This window comes from Syngnathoides biaculeatus, chromosome 12 (genome assembly GCF_019802595.1).
Source record: "Syngnathoides biaculeatus isolate LvHL_M chromosome 12, ASM1980259v1, whole genome shotgun sequence".
NCBI lineage: Eukaryota > Metazoa > Chordata > Actinopteri > Syngnathiformes > Syngnathidae > Syngnathoides > Syngnathoides biaculeatus.
In genome coordinates this window covers 21,622,926-21,637,514 of record NC_084651.1, presented here as the reverse complement: position 1 = coordinate 21,637,514, position 14,589 = coordinate 21,622,926, and the positions used below count along the sequence as shown (strand labels likewise).

Below are 14,589 nucleotides of genomic sequence, written 5' to 3'. Positions count from 1 at the left end.
ACCACCTCTAATCTGACACGTATTACGCGCTGAGTTGCTGGGCTCTTAGCATCCTGTGGGACATTATGTAACCGTGGCAGCAGCTCAATAAAGCTCCTGTAAAGGATTCTGCAGGTTTGACTCTGGGATTGTGCATAGGTGAAGGTTTTCAGTTCAGATTCAGGTCCACACACCTTCATATTCACGTTTGTGTTTCATCAACAGTTAGCTAGACTGCCTTGTGTTGTACTATACTGAATAGATGTTTATTTTCAGTTTGATAAAGCCTGAAAAACGTACATAAATTTCAATGAAAGTATTCATATTCCACACCGTTTACACTGTTCACTGGAGCACACACAGTATTACACCCTGGACGGGTCACCGGTCAGTTTACAGGACAGACAACTATTCATACTCATATTTATTCCATCCCTGAGTGGGAACCGAACTCACGCTGCCTGCACCAAATTCTGGTGAATGGACTAGTAGACCATCATTATTAAATCCCCTATTCCATTTTCAAGTAATTCTTGAAATACAGTTGATGAGTAGATTGCTGAAGAGTATTTGAATGAATGGATTTGGCCCATTTGTTTGTTTACTGAAAGCATAGTAGAGGCAGCATTGGTTCAGTTCCCACTAATTGACGGTGCAAATCTGAAGGCAAATGGTTGCCAGTGTGTATATGTGCCCTACGACTGACTGGCGACCATTTCAGGGTGTAGTCCGCCATTCGTCCAAAGTCAGCTGGGATAGGCTCCAGTGCCATGTGAACCTAGAGCGGTGTAGAGAATGGATTTGTGGTCTTTGTCACTGTGGTGGGACGTTGTGGGCACCCAATCTGGGCTCCAAGAAGAATCTCAGCATTAGCATGATGGAACCAAATAGAACATGACATTACATTGAAGTATTTGATTGTCTGTTTCTTTTTCATTTCCAATATACAGTTTATTTATATCATGTACTATCTTGAGTATCTTGCACAATTTGTCATCCCTAATACTAATATATAAACTAATATATAACGCGAAGATTACATGCAGCACTGGACACAGTACATGTATTACGTCATACTGCAGTCAGACTGAGTTAGATTCCTTTCATTCATCCCATTGTTATTCAAATGACATTCCATATTTATGGGGTTCTCCACGAACAAAGACGAGTCACATTGTGTTATGGTGTGTGATGTTCTGCTGCTCTTTGGTCATTTCGAGCTGCAAACTATATTGCAACAGGAGGTGATGTATAATTGGTTCAAGTTGTTCCCTGGCATCAACGAGTCCTTATGAAAGGACACTGCCTGCAAATGATGGTTTGTCTGCTTTTTCCCAAAGGGTTTGCATTCTAGCGCAGCTCCCTGTCCTCTGTTTGACGTCACACATGGCCAGGGGTTCACTCTAAAATAGCTCTCACGGCTAAGTTAGGAAACTTCGGGAGGCATGTTGAAAAAAGCAAACAATGTGGCTGGCTCTAATTCTTTCTTCACATGCAAAGAGGGCTGTTTCAAAGCTTGCACCAACTTGAGTCAGCAAGTTTTCTCTTCTCCAACGCACCCGAGGCTTTGCATGGTTGGATCACATGAAATGTTATCAAAGAGATCGGAGCGGTTTCTGCTCTTGTGCTCTGTTGACTCGTGCACTGAAGACTGGTCAAACTGTATGAATGATTTCATTTTCATCCCAAGTAGCACTCCCAGAGTATAAATCCAGTAAATGTGATTTTGGGCTATAATTAGATATTGTCGATGTCCAGATCCAAAGTCAATTTTAATGTGTTTGCTGTCTTCCCAATAACCTCAAATCCCTCCAGGAATTTGCTTGAGAGGTCTCAGAATTTTGCACTTGTCAAGTACTATGATTTCTCCATGGATTCTGCTTTTAATAGCATCATAATTGAAACAAATGTCCCACTGAGTAAAAGCAGAGGAAATATAAATCCACGTAGTATGTGGTCGTTCTTTAAATCTATTCATTCCCTTGCAGTCTTGCAACCAGCACTGAGAATTCCCCCAACCTTTAAACGGCCATTTCCTGTGGAGCATGCTGTTGTTTGTTATTGCTGGAAAATCTGTATGTAGCCCATACAAGCGTCCTATGTATAGACTCACATGAGAGAAAAGTTTTTTTTTATACAGTATAGACTACCAGTGCAGAGGTTTGCCTGTTTTGCCTTGGTACAGGTTGTGTCGCTATAGAGCTCGTCCACGTGATGTCACCATTTTCATGGTGCCATATTGCCGGTCAAAAAGACCTGTTCGACAGTGTTTGGGACATTGAACCGGAGCAGAATATACACAATGCCCAAGACTTGTTGTGCTGTTGGTTTTTGCAACAGACGAGACAGATATTCAAAGAGGTCATTCTATAGAATACCAGCTGAAAAGACCCGAAAAGATCGATGGATTTCGGCAATTAAACGTGATGGATGGTGCCCAACCAAAATACGCACACGCCTTTGTAGCGATCACTTCATTTCAGGTAGGAACTATTCTTCTCAATCTCAAATTCCCAAAAAGTATTTATAATGGGTTAGTTAAGTTGACTAATTTGAGAACAATGGGTTTAAAAAAAAATGACAGGGAATCGTCTCTAATATACATGGAAGCATGTTGTGGCTACACCTTAAACTTCGGTCAACTCCCTGACAGACGTTTTTTTTTTTTTTTTTATTATCGGCTGTTCTCAAATGAGTCCAATGCGTATTTTAAAAAAGAAAATAAACAGTCTGTCACAGAGAGGTTTACGTAGGTTAAGATGCGGCCGCAACACGCCTCCGTCTACGAGGGCTGAAGCCTATCCCAGCGGTTTATTTTCGTTTTTTAAATATGCATTGGACTCATTTGAGAACAATGCATATTTTAAAAAAACGTCTGTCCCGGAGAGGTTTACCGAATTTTAACGTGTGGCCGCAACACGCTTCCGCATTCACGAGCCGTCAAGCTGTCATATTTTTTATTCTAATCATAGTTAATGAATGTGAGTTAATGTAAAACCAGGGGTCATTTATTTAAATATTGGTATTTGTATTGAAAAAATCTGAATGGCTCCACCACCATGTGGGATTTATTCTTGATTAAGAACAGATCCAGCTACGAAGTATTTGTATGCGTCCAGACTTTTCTACGCTTTCAAACTCTTCCGTGTAAATCTCGACGACTTACTCACCAGATACATGTGTAGATCCAGTTGTCCAAGACAAGCAGAAGTGGGTTAACAGTCCACTTTCTTATCGGCGAAATCATCGACTTCAGCATTAAATATGGGTCCTTTATGCCAAGTGTCTCTCATTTTTCCACGTACCTTTATTTATTATTAAACCTTCTCAATGTTTAACGGTATAAGACAAAACTCTGGGAGATGTATTTTCATTTCGTCTCAACGGACTTAGCAATGAACAATGCTTTGCTTGACCGGCAATATGGCCTGTCACGTGATTTCGGTGATGTAGGTCCACAAGCTCTATTGTGCATTGTAGTGAAACACGATAGGAGTCCATCGGTGAAGTTACATGTTGATTGAGAGCGACCCCACATCACATGTTTAATTAGTTAACCTTTGCATGGGTACTGCATAGTACAGGTTCTAGTAGGAGCAAGGAAAATCCATCAGATTTGCCAATGGGAAGAGTTTACAAATTTCCAATTCAAAACAACTAGCCCTAACCTTTTATCCAAAATGGTTCTTTCATGATTCCCTGGAGTGAAAGGGAACTAAATTGTGGTCACATGTGAGTCATTTGCTCCGAAAATGTGCTTGACCAATGCTGGGTTTGTATAACCATGCAGTCGGTGACTACAAAGTAAATATTTTTGTTGTCAAGTGCCACATTGCTATCACATTAGTAACACTGGAGCACCATTATTTCTATTGACCATTGCATTACTGTCACAGATAACATCTATTGTGAAACACATTTGTTTCTTGGTTTTGTTCCGTATACACATGCTGATAATCTGGCCGATTTTAAGATGATTACTTCTTGACCAAATGTTTTGTGGTAGGTGTGTGTGTTTATTTTTTCTCCAGCTAAAAAAAAATGGAAAGTGGTTCGAGCCAGTAATCGTGACTGTTAATCATGTTCAAGACTTATGATAAAAAAGAAACTCTTTCTAATTGAAATTGTGGTCAGCATCAACCACAGCCGAATCCATGACTCTGTGATTGCGAGATGGATTGGAACTGTAGCCAATCGAGAATCACAACGTGACATTCACAAGGTTGCGGGACTTGAGTCTGTGCCCCGTTCGTCATTCACCAATAAAGAAATTACCAAGAGAAGTGTTTACATTTCCCATTGTGGATGTGCTGTTGCACCAGGCTGTTTCTTACTGGTCTGTCCATGCACTACGCCAGGCAAAATTGACCCGACCTGACCTAACTTTACTGTGTTCCTTCCCTTACAGATCCAAATGAGTCATTGGTCCAAAGTTGTGTTGTCATTGTTGGCCCAACGTAGAGGCGGCAGCATCAATCCATTAGTGGGTCTTGCCCTTGTGATGAACTGGTTTCTGTATGAGGGTGTTGCTTGGTTTGATGTCTTGTTTTTGAAAGGTTAAGAGGTTCTCCTTTCATATAGTGTTCGGATACGCCACCACAACATTGGTGCCTCCAGTCCTGTTGCTCCACATTCAGTACTTCAAAATGATGCCTTTTGCCACATTTTTTTTCTATTCTATTGATTTACTTACCAGTTGATATGTACAGTAGGTCTAGCACTTTGACCAAATTGGTGTAGAGGCTACATTTTTGATGCTGTGATGTTAAAGACTCGCAAATCAGACTGTGTAGAAAGAAGAAACTTAAACAGGAACGCAAGACACAATAAAAGGTCATGAAAACTCAACTGGACTTGGTCATCCTTTATTTATGTATTTATTATGTATTATATTTTTTTAATCTATTTCTTGGTGAAATGTCTCACTTGTCAAGTTGCCTAATATGTGTTTGGTTTTTCTTCACAGATGACACGTCATCTAAAGAAGTCAGCAGGGTATGTTTTGCCTGAATGTACTGCATGTAAATGTTATTTTGGGCTATCATTATATATATTGTCAATGTCCAGATCCAAAGTCAATTTTCATGTTTACTGTCTTACATGATACATACTCTGCAAGTTTCATCTGATTTGTCAGTAATTGGGTTTTGTGTGAAAGGATCAAATTGCAATTCATTACCCTGATGTGCATATGTTTATTGGCATACATATAGCTGTAGCCAGTGTGGGGGGGGGGGAATTTGTAAACAGAGGTTCATGGAAAATGTCTTAACTGGACAGTTGGAGGAAATTCCCTTTTGCAGCCACACACACGGCTCACACCTGATTCTGACACCTCTCTGCCCACAGGAATCATTGTCTCAGTCCGCTTAGTGGAGTTCATGACCGCAATGAAAGGGACTTGCAAACCCATATATGCAGGGGGAAAAAAAAAAAAACAAGGCTCACTGAGGCTTTTGGTGCGTCATCCATACGTTGGTGCAAACAGGATGTGGGAGGGTTGAATGGATCCCTGGAGGGAGGCTTTCTAGTGTCCCGCTCTCCTTGCCATGCTCCCTCGATCCGGGCGTACACATGGCAGGTCTTTGGCCATGTGCAAAGCAGGAGGTCTGCCTCTTACATAAGCGCAATTTTAAGAAGAATGTGTGCATCAAAACTCGCCAGAGCTTCAATCAGAGCTGTGGGGTTTCGATGGCCATGTCTTGAGATGCGGGGCAGTTGATTCCTCAATTACAACGCAGTAACGAGTGAACAAAATCCTTAAATGGACCGCACAGCTGTCTTCCATATACACTGTATGCCATTGTTCACTCAAAGTAGATGGTGTAAGGAAAGCGATTGCTTTGTGTGTTGTGTCCAGCAGTACCAGGATGCAAATATGCAGGGTGTTGTGTATGAGCTCAACAGCTACATGGAGCAGCGCTTGGACACTGGAGGGGACAACAAGCTGCTGCTCTACGAACTCTGCAACATCATTAAAACAGGTACAGGACTGCATGATGGTTATTTAATCTGCTTGCTTTACATAAACATCAACTTTTTTGTCTTTTGCGTCGCTCCCTCTAAAAGAAATTAGTCGCCGGATGAGTCAGCCACTTAAGAGAAATAAAGTCCTGGCCACCATCAAAAAAAAAAAAATATATATAGAAGTGGTTGTAATTATCTCAGCTAATGTTCACACATACATTAAGGAGTTAACTTTTATTACCAACGTAAACAGTAGCACAAAGCACGTAAACAGATTTTCAGACGTATTCAAGTGTAGAGACAAGTTACCTGCGCAGGGTCCAAGCGGATCTCATGTTACGCGGGGAGTCTTTTCCGTTTCAGTATTGACAGTCGGTCTTAAACGTCAGTTTCACTTGATAAGTATCATTATTAATATTTCTGATCATTCCCTGTGACTAGCTGGCAACCGGTTTAGAGCGTAACTTGTCCTTCACCCTAAATTAACTGCTATCGGCTCCAGTTCACCAGGGAGTCTCATAGAAAAGGGATAGATGAGATACATGGATAGATCAATTTTCAGATGTCTTCAAATGAACCCATCATCTTAATCATCTCTGATTATAATGATCCTTCTTCAAGCACTGACCCGTGGAATTCTCACTCTTCTAAACTAATCATATGTGCCTTCTTGTTCCTGCAGCAACAAAAGCTGATGGATTTGCACTTTACTTTTTGGGAGAATGCAACAATGTAAGTACCCGGCAATTAATCTGACACTATTTCTAAGCGCCCGTATTTTTGTGTTTGAAATTGTATTCTCTTTTTGTCTTTTCTTCCCCATGCTCCCACACAGAGTTTGTGTTTGTTCACCCCAACAAGATCCAAGGATGGTCCCCCAAACCTCGTCCCATCTGGCCCCATCGCGTTCGGGACAACCATTGCAGCGCATGTTGCCAAGACTCGCAAAACAGTTTTAGTAGAAGACATCATGGGGGTAAGGTTGATATCAGCAAATCCATTTTAAATTAATCATGATGGGGACCAATCAAATTTTGTAAGAATTTTGGCAATGCGAGAGAAAATGAGGACCTGTGATGACCGATGTATTACAGGATGAACGTTTCCCAGATGGCACAGGGCAGGACTCAGGGATCCGCGTTCATTCTGTCTTGTGCCTCCCTATCCTCACTGCCATTGGGGACCTCATCGCCATCCTGGAGCTGCGTCGGCACCGGGGGAAGGAGCCCTTCAATCTCAGCCACCAGGAGGTAAATTCCACCCAGGGAAAAGACAAGAGTGCAAAGATGGAGACAAGCTTGGTATTTAAAGAGTGGAATTCAGATTCTTTATTTTTGTTTTACTGGACTTTCTATGAAAAGAATAATTCCCATTATATATACAGTGAAGAGAATAAGTATTTTAACACCCTGCTATATTGGAAGTTCTCCCACTTAGAAATCATGGAGGAGTCTAAAATTTTCATCGTAGGTGCATGTCCACTGTGAGAGGGATAATCTAGAAAGAAAAATCCAGAAATCACAATGTATGATTTTTTTTAACGATTGATTTGTGTGATACAGCTGCAAATAAGTATTTGAACACCTGAGAAAACCAATGTTAATATTTGGTACAGTAGCCTTTGTTTGTAATTACAGAGGTCAAACGTTTCCTGTAGTTGTTCACCAGGTTTGCATACACTGCAGGAGGGATTTTGGCCCACTCCTCCACACAGATCTTCTCGAGATCAGACAAGTTTCTGGGCTGTCGCTGAGAAACACGGAGTTTCAGCTCTCTCTGGGCATTCCGGTTTCCTCCCACATCCCAAAAACATGCAACATTAATTGGAGACTCTAAATTGCCCCTACGTGTGATTGTGAGTGCGACTGTTTGTCTCTATGTGCCCTGTGATTGGCTGGCAACCAGTTTAGGGTGTACCCCGCCTCCTCCCCGTTGACAGCTGGGATAGGTTTTGGCACTCCCCGTGACCCTTGTGAAGATAAGCGGCTAAGAAAATGGAAGTATGTGTGTGTGTGTGTATATATATATATATATATATATATATATATATATATTATATATATATATATAGAGAGAGAGAGAGAGAGAGAGAGAGAGAGGAGAGAGAGAGAGAGAGAGAGAGAGAGAGAGAGAGAGAGAAGAGAGAGAGAGAGAGAGAGAGAGAGAGAGAGAGAGAGGAGAGAGAGAGAGAGAGAGAGAGAGAGAGAGAGAGAGAGAGTTTATACCGTTCTGACAAAAGGTTTAATGTAGAATAGTGAGGCAAACTTGTATTTTTGCCATTGACTTAAAATAAAAAAGAGCTTCATGCAATTTTTAACAACAAAGGGTTTGCTTCTAAGTGAAGTGTGTTTTCCAATACTGTTGCTTACCTCATTATGAGTACTAATGTTGTTTCATAAATTGTTCACCTGATCTAGATAAAATATGACTTGTTGATCTCTTATCATCTTTGGATTTCAAACCTCCTTAAAGCCACAATGAAAAGAGACCGGTTCAGCATTTCGTAATCTCCCTGGCCTAATCTATTCATCCATCAATCCATCCATCCATCCATTTTCTTTGCCGCTTACCCTCACGAAGGTCGCAGGGAGGGCTGGAGCCTATCCCAGCTGTCAACGGGCAGGAGACAGGGTACACCCTGAACTGGTTGCCAGCCAATCACAGGGCACATAGAGACAAACAGCCACACTCACAATCACACCTAGGGGCAATTTAGAGTCTCCAATAAATGTTGTATTTTTTTGGGATGTGGGAGGAAACCGGAGTACCCGGAGGAAACCCACGCAGGCATAGGGAGAACATGCAGACTCCACACAGGCGGGGCCAGGATTGAACCCGGGTCCTCAGAACTGTGAGGCCAACGCTTTATCCATCTGAACCACTGTGCCTCTTGGTCTAATCTAGTCTTTTTTTTTTTTTAACTTATTTTACCCACGATTTTAGTGTTTGATTGTACAGTGTCCTTGGGTGCTCTGAAAAAAGGCTATAAAAAAAAGGTTTATTCTTATTATTAAAAAATCAAATGTTTTTAGTCGGCAGCAACTATAACGAATGGGACCTCAAATGAAACCATATTAGCACGAGTGTTCATTTAAATTAATTCACAGAGAAATCTAACTGGTTTGGCCTATTCAGAGAATAGGTTGGTCGGCTCCACAGACGACCCTGTAACTGATATATTCCATGTGGATTTTAAAATTAGTACAATAAACTTAATTGTCCAAATTTCAATTCAACTTTCATATTTCGTTGGAGGAAATTTGCTTTAGTCCACAATCTCTTACAAATATGCAACCTGATAAAACAAGCCACTGACCCCCTGACTCCACTAAAACATATCAAATGTAAAACTTAAAATTAATAGTACAAAATATCATGTTTTCAAATTCAAAGGTTAAGCATGACCTTTATGTATTTTTTCCATTTAACTTTAAAAAAAAATCCTGAGAAATTGTTGTGAAAAGAGCAATAATATTGCATACAGACAGCCCACTGCTCTCCAAAGTCAACGAAAAAAGTTGACTTTTTTACATGATGGTTGAAATGTGTAAAAGAACCAACATTGCTTTCAAGTTCTTACTTGAATTAATTTTGTGTTAAACAACTCCAAATGTGTGTGTGAGATTTGACATTTTTTCCCAGGTTGCAACAGCAAACTTAGCGTGGGCGTCAGTCGCCATCCATCAAGTGCAGGTGAGCAAACACCCACAAAGACACTGTTGCACTACAAAATGTACTTATACATTACATGTTTGGGAATAAGATGAATGCTGACATGTCCAATTATTATGATGTTAGTGACATTGTTTGTTCTGGTTCTGCACTGCTGTTTTTAATGGAGAAATCCACTGTGTACTGGAACCGGGTTACAACGGGGCCCAGTCCAATCAGCAAAGCCGTAGATCCAACAAACAGGTCTCCGAGGACGTCATTACGCCTCGGCGCTGTTTTTATGCGAGCCCATAGCGTAACACCTCAGAGAAGGAGTGTCCCAGTGCAGGACTGGCCACAGTGGGCCTCGGATCGGAGTCTTTGCGAGCCGCATTGCACTGCAGCACACTGCACTCCGGGGCTGTTGGTTGCTGCAAAACACCGTCACTAGCCGGATACATTATGTGTGTGTGTTTAGAGTACAAGCACCATCCTGCATGTGGGTATGGGAAATGTGTGCGGTCACGTATGACCTGACCCACTTCTTCTTCTTCTCCTAAGGTGTGCCGAGGCCTCGCCAAACAGACTGAGCTCAATGACTTCCTATTAGATGTGTCAAAGTAAGAGTCACTGTTGCCTAAACAGCACTCTATTATTTTAGTCTCAGCATTTGCAAACTATCAAGATAGGAGTGCTTTTTTGAAGGAATCAAAGGGTCACTTTCATGTCTTTAATGTCAGTGCAACGCATAATTTCTTTCCTTTTCTTACAGAACATACTTTGATAATATTGTGGCAATAGATTCGCTACTTGAACACATTATGGTAAGTGCGCATCTGAAAGTTTGATTTTGTTCACTGAATTGGGGTACACTGTGATTTGAGTCAACAAAAAAAATTAGTTGCAAAGAAAATGTTTTTTTTTGTTCCAATTTTCCTTTAGTGAGACACATTTTCCTGAGGTATATATTTTGTATTATTTTTGCGGTTGCTTCTTCTTCTCGTGTAAATGTTGTTTTTTAAAATAGCCACTGAAGCAAAAAGCACATTCCATCATCATCAGATAATTTTGTAATGCTCCCTGAACTTCGTTCTAGTGAGTTACACTAACATCTCTTTCACATGCACAATGGCAGCTCGAATTTTCCCAGATATTTTGGTTGAATTCGGAATTGCGCTACCTTTGGTCCATTTGAACTTTGAGTTTCCACTTACCGTACTTATTTTGATATATTTCTATAGCTTTTGACACATTCCTTCAGAGTTGCTATAATGGCTAACTTTTCTTTCATTGTAGATATATGCAAAAAACCTGGTGAATGCCGACAGGTGTGCACTCTTCCAGGTAGATCAAAACAACAAAGAACTGTATTCCGACCTGTTTGATATTGGTGAGGAGAAAGAAGGCAAGCCAGTCTTTAGGAAAACCAAAGAAATTAGGTGTGTCATCTGACCTTTCTACAGCTTTAAACTACAAATTTTAAAAGTTGTCATAGACATCTTGATTGTCCAAGGAATTTGTGACTGTAATTTTATTATCAATCTGATAATGCATTGCTATGTGCATTGACTGCTCCACTCTCAAATGTCCCTGCAGGTTTTCCATAGAGAAAGGAATAGCCGGCCAAGTGGCTCGGACAGGGGAGGTCTTGAATATCCCAGATGCCTATGCAGACCCGCGGTTTAACCGGTAAATTGAATGTTATTCAACAACTCAGCTTCTTCCTCCCTTGAGCACAGGATAAACATGAAGTACCAAACTGACTTTCTGATGATTTGATCTTATTTGACAGAGAGGTGGACCTAAAAACCGGTTACACCACGCGGAACATCCTGTGCATGCCCATCGTGAGCAGGGGGACTGTTATCGGAGTGGTGCAGATGGTGAATAAATTAAGCGGTAGTGCCTTCACTAAAACAGATGAGAACAACTTCAAGATGTTTGCTGTCTTCTGTGCCCTGGCCTTACACTGTGCAAATGTGAGTCAGTGAAAGTAGCAGCAACAGTGCTTGTTTATAAATGATTCTTTCACAGCACTGATTCAAAATGAAGAGAGGTGACTTCCATTTGGGAGCATTCATCTGTATTGTAGTTGACTCGAATTTATTACAGGACATGCTCACTGATCCAAACTCTATGGACAAAAGCATTCTTACACCTGTTCAATCCACCAGTGGGAAGATCAAATAGTCAGTTGTAACACTTTTCTCTGAAGATTTCTACAATTTTTGGGAGTGTGTGGAACTTTATTTTTCTCATTTAATCATAAGTTCCCAAACTCTTATGAAACTCATTTGTTGCCAAGAGTCTGGAAGAACTATCAGGTTGTGCACATACACTGATTAATGAAGAGGTGTGTCTCAGTGTTTTTGATCCATGTAGTGTAAATTCTCTTTGCTAAAGTCTTTCCTGTAACATTTCCTCACGTGTCTGTGTGTAGATGTACCATCGAATTCGCCACTCCGAATGCATTTACAGAGTGACAATGGAAAAACTGTCTTACCACAGCATCTGCACCTCAGAAGAATGGAAAACACTCTCTCAACTCAACCTTCCCACGCTCATTTATAAAGAGATCGAAATGTGAGTGTCCTTTACGAGTTTCATCTCATGAAAACTGCAAAAATGTTTTGGTGTACGGTGGAGAACGGATTCCAATCCTCATTTCATCTGTGTTATGTGTTTTGTCTCCTTACGGTCTTTTTTTTTCACAATACATGACACAACCACAGTTAGAGAAACCGAAAAAAACAAATACTTTAATTTTTCTAGTTAGCTTTGAGATGTTAGTACATACAATTTGATCAGGGTCTTCCATTGTCAAAAAAAAATAAAAAAATTAAAAAAAAGGATATGGTTTGGAGGAACCCATCTGTGTATACTGCATACTGATTCACAGTTGATGAACTGGCCAGAAAATAAACATTATGTGGTCAATGACATAATTTAAATCTCACTACATGTTCTCACAAGTGCAGTGGTCCTAAGGAGGATACACACTGACATTTTTTTAATATCATAGTTGATTTGGGGAAAATGTGAGTGATTCCACACATGACAAGAACTATATCTGTAAGCTTTGTGCTTTTCGAGTTTGTCTCCTTCTTCTTCTTCTTCTTCTTTTCAGCTTGTCCTGTTAGGGGTCACCACAGCGAGTCATCTTTTTCCATCTTAACCTACTGTATCTCCTGCATCTTCCTCTCTAACGCCAACTGCCCTCATGTCTCCCTCACCACATCCATCAACCTTCTCTTTGGTCTTCCTCTCGCTCTTGAGCCTGGCAGCTCCATCCTCAGCACCCTTCTATCAATATACTCACTCTCTCACCTCTGGACATGTCCAAACCATCTACTGTAAGTCTGCTCTCACGAACCTTGTCTCCAAAACATCCAACTTTGCCTGTCCCTCTAATGAGCTCATTTCTAATCCTATCCAACCTGCTCACTCCAAGCGAGAACTTCAACATCTTCATTTCTGCCACCTCCAAGTCTGCTTTTGGATGTCTCTTCAGTGCCACCATCTCTAATCCATACATCATGGCCGGCCTCACCACTGTTTTGTAAACTTTGCCCTTCATCCTAGCAGAGACTCTTCTGTCACACAACACAACAGACACCTTCCGCCAGCTGTTCACACCTGCTTGGACCCGTTTCTTCACTTCCTTACTGCACTCACCATTGCTCTGGACTGTTGACCCTAAATAGTTGAAATCGTCCACCCTTGCTATATCTTTTCCATGTAGCTGCAGTCTTCTCCCTCCACCCCTCTCATTCACACACATATGTTCTGTTTTACTTCCGTGAATCTTCAGGACCAACTGCCTTTCCATTTTTCATCCTTTGTAGTGGCTTTCTAACTTCCTCCTTACTAATCATTGCCACTTGCCTATTCTACTCTTTCTTCTCTCATTTTCTTCATTCATCAACTTCTCAAAGTATTCTTTCCATCTATTAAGCACACTACTGGCACCAGTCAACACATTTCCATCGCTATCCTTAATCACCCTTACCTGCTGCACATCCTTACCATATCTGTCCCTCTGTCTGGCCAACCTGTAGAAACCCTTTTCTCCTTCTTTCGTGTCCAACCTGGTGTACATGTCATCATATGCCTCTTGTTTAGCCTTTGCCACCTCTACCTTTGCCCTGTGTTGTATCTGAATGTACTCCTTTTGCCTCTCCTGAGTCCTCTCAGTGTCCCACTTCTTCTTTGCTAATCTCTTTCCTTGTATGACTTCCTGTATTTTGGGGTTCACCACCCCTTTCCTTCCAGAAGGCACCCCAAGTACTCTCCTGCCTGCCTCTCTGAGTACCTTGGCTGTAGTATTCCAGTCTTCCGGGAGCTCTTCGGTTCCATCTAGAGCCTGTCTCACCTCTTTCTTAAAGGCCACACAACATTCTGCCTTTCTCAACTTCCACCACCTAATTCTCTGCTCAACCTTTGTCTTCTTCATCTTCCTACCCGCTACAAGAGTCGTCCTGCACACCACCATCCTATGCTTTCGAGCAACACTCTCCCCACCACTACTTTACAGTCAGTAACCTATTTCAGATTACATCGTCTGCACAAAATATAATCCACCACTTGTAGGTCACTCTATGTTCCTGCCGCTTCCGGAAATAAGTGTTCACTACAGCCATTTGCCATCCTTTTTGCAAAGTTCACCACCATCTTTCCCTCAAAGTTCTTTTCCTGGATGCCGTACTTACCCATCACTTTTTCATCGCCCCTGTTTCCTTCACCAACATGTCCATTACAATCTGAACCAATCACAACTCTCTCTCTTTATGGGATGCTCAGAACTACTTTATCTAGTTCCTTACAGAATTTCTCTTTCAACTCTAGGTCACATCCTATCTGTGGGGCATAGCCGCTAACCACATTATACAAAACATCCTCAATTTCAAATTCCAGTCTCATCACTCGATCTGATACTCTTTTCACCTCCAAGACATTCTTAGCCAGCTCTTCCTTTAAAATAATCCCTACTCC

At 41.3% G+C, this 14,589-nt stretch overlaps 1 protein-coding gene across 1 annotated transcript in view; it reads left to right on the top strand.

Moving 5' to 3' along the window:
- pde10a (phosphodiesterase 10A) overlaps positions 1–14,589 on the top strand; it is a 58,679-nt gene that overhangs the window by 30,902 nt on the left and 13,188 nt on the right. Inside the window, 12 exon segments of the mRNA XM_061837140.1 lie at positions 4,946–4,974; positions 5,843–5,963; positions 6,629–6,678; positions 6,782–6,922; positions 7,041–7,196; positions 9,589–9,639; positions 10,159–10,217; positions 10,370–10,421; positions 10,894–11,036; positions 11,194–11,286; positions 11,390–11,576; positions 12,038–12,180. Of these exon segments, the coding sequence (XP_061693124.1) occupies positions 4,946–4,974; positions 5,843–5,963; positions 6,629–6,678; positions 6,782–6,922; positions 7,041–7,196; positions 9,589–9,639; positions 10,159–10,217; positions 10,370–10,421; positions 10,894–11,036; positions 11,194–11,286; positions 11,390–11,576; positions 12,038–12,180 (1,225 nt within the window).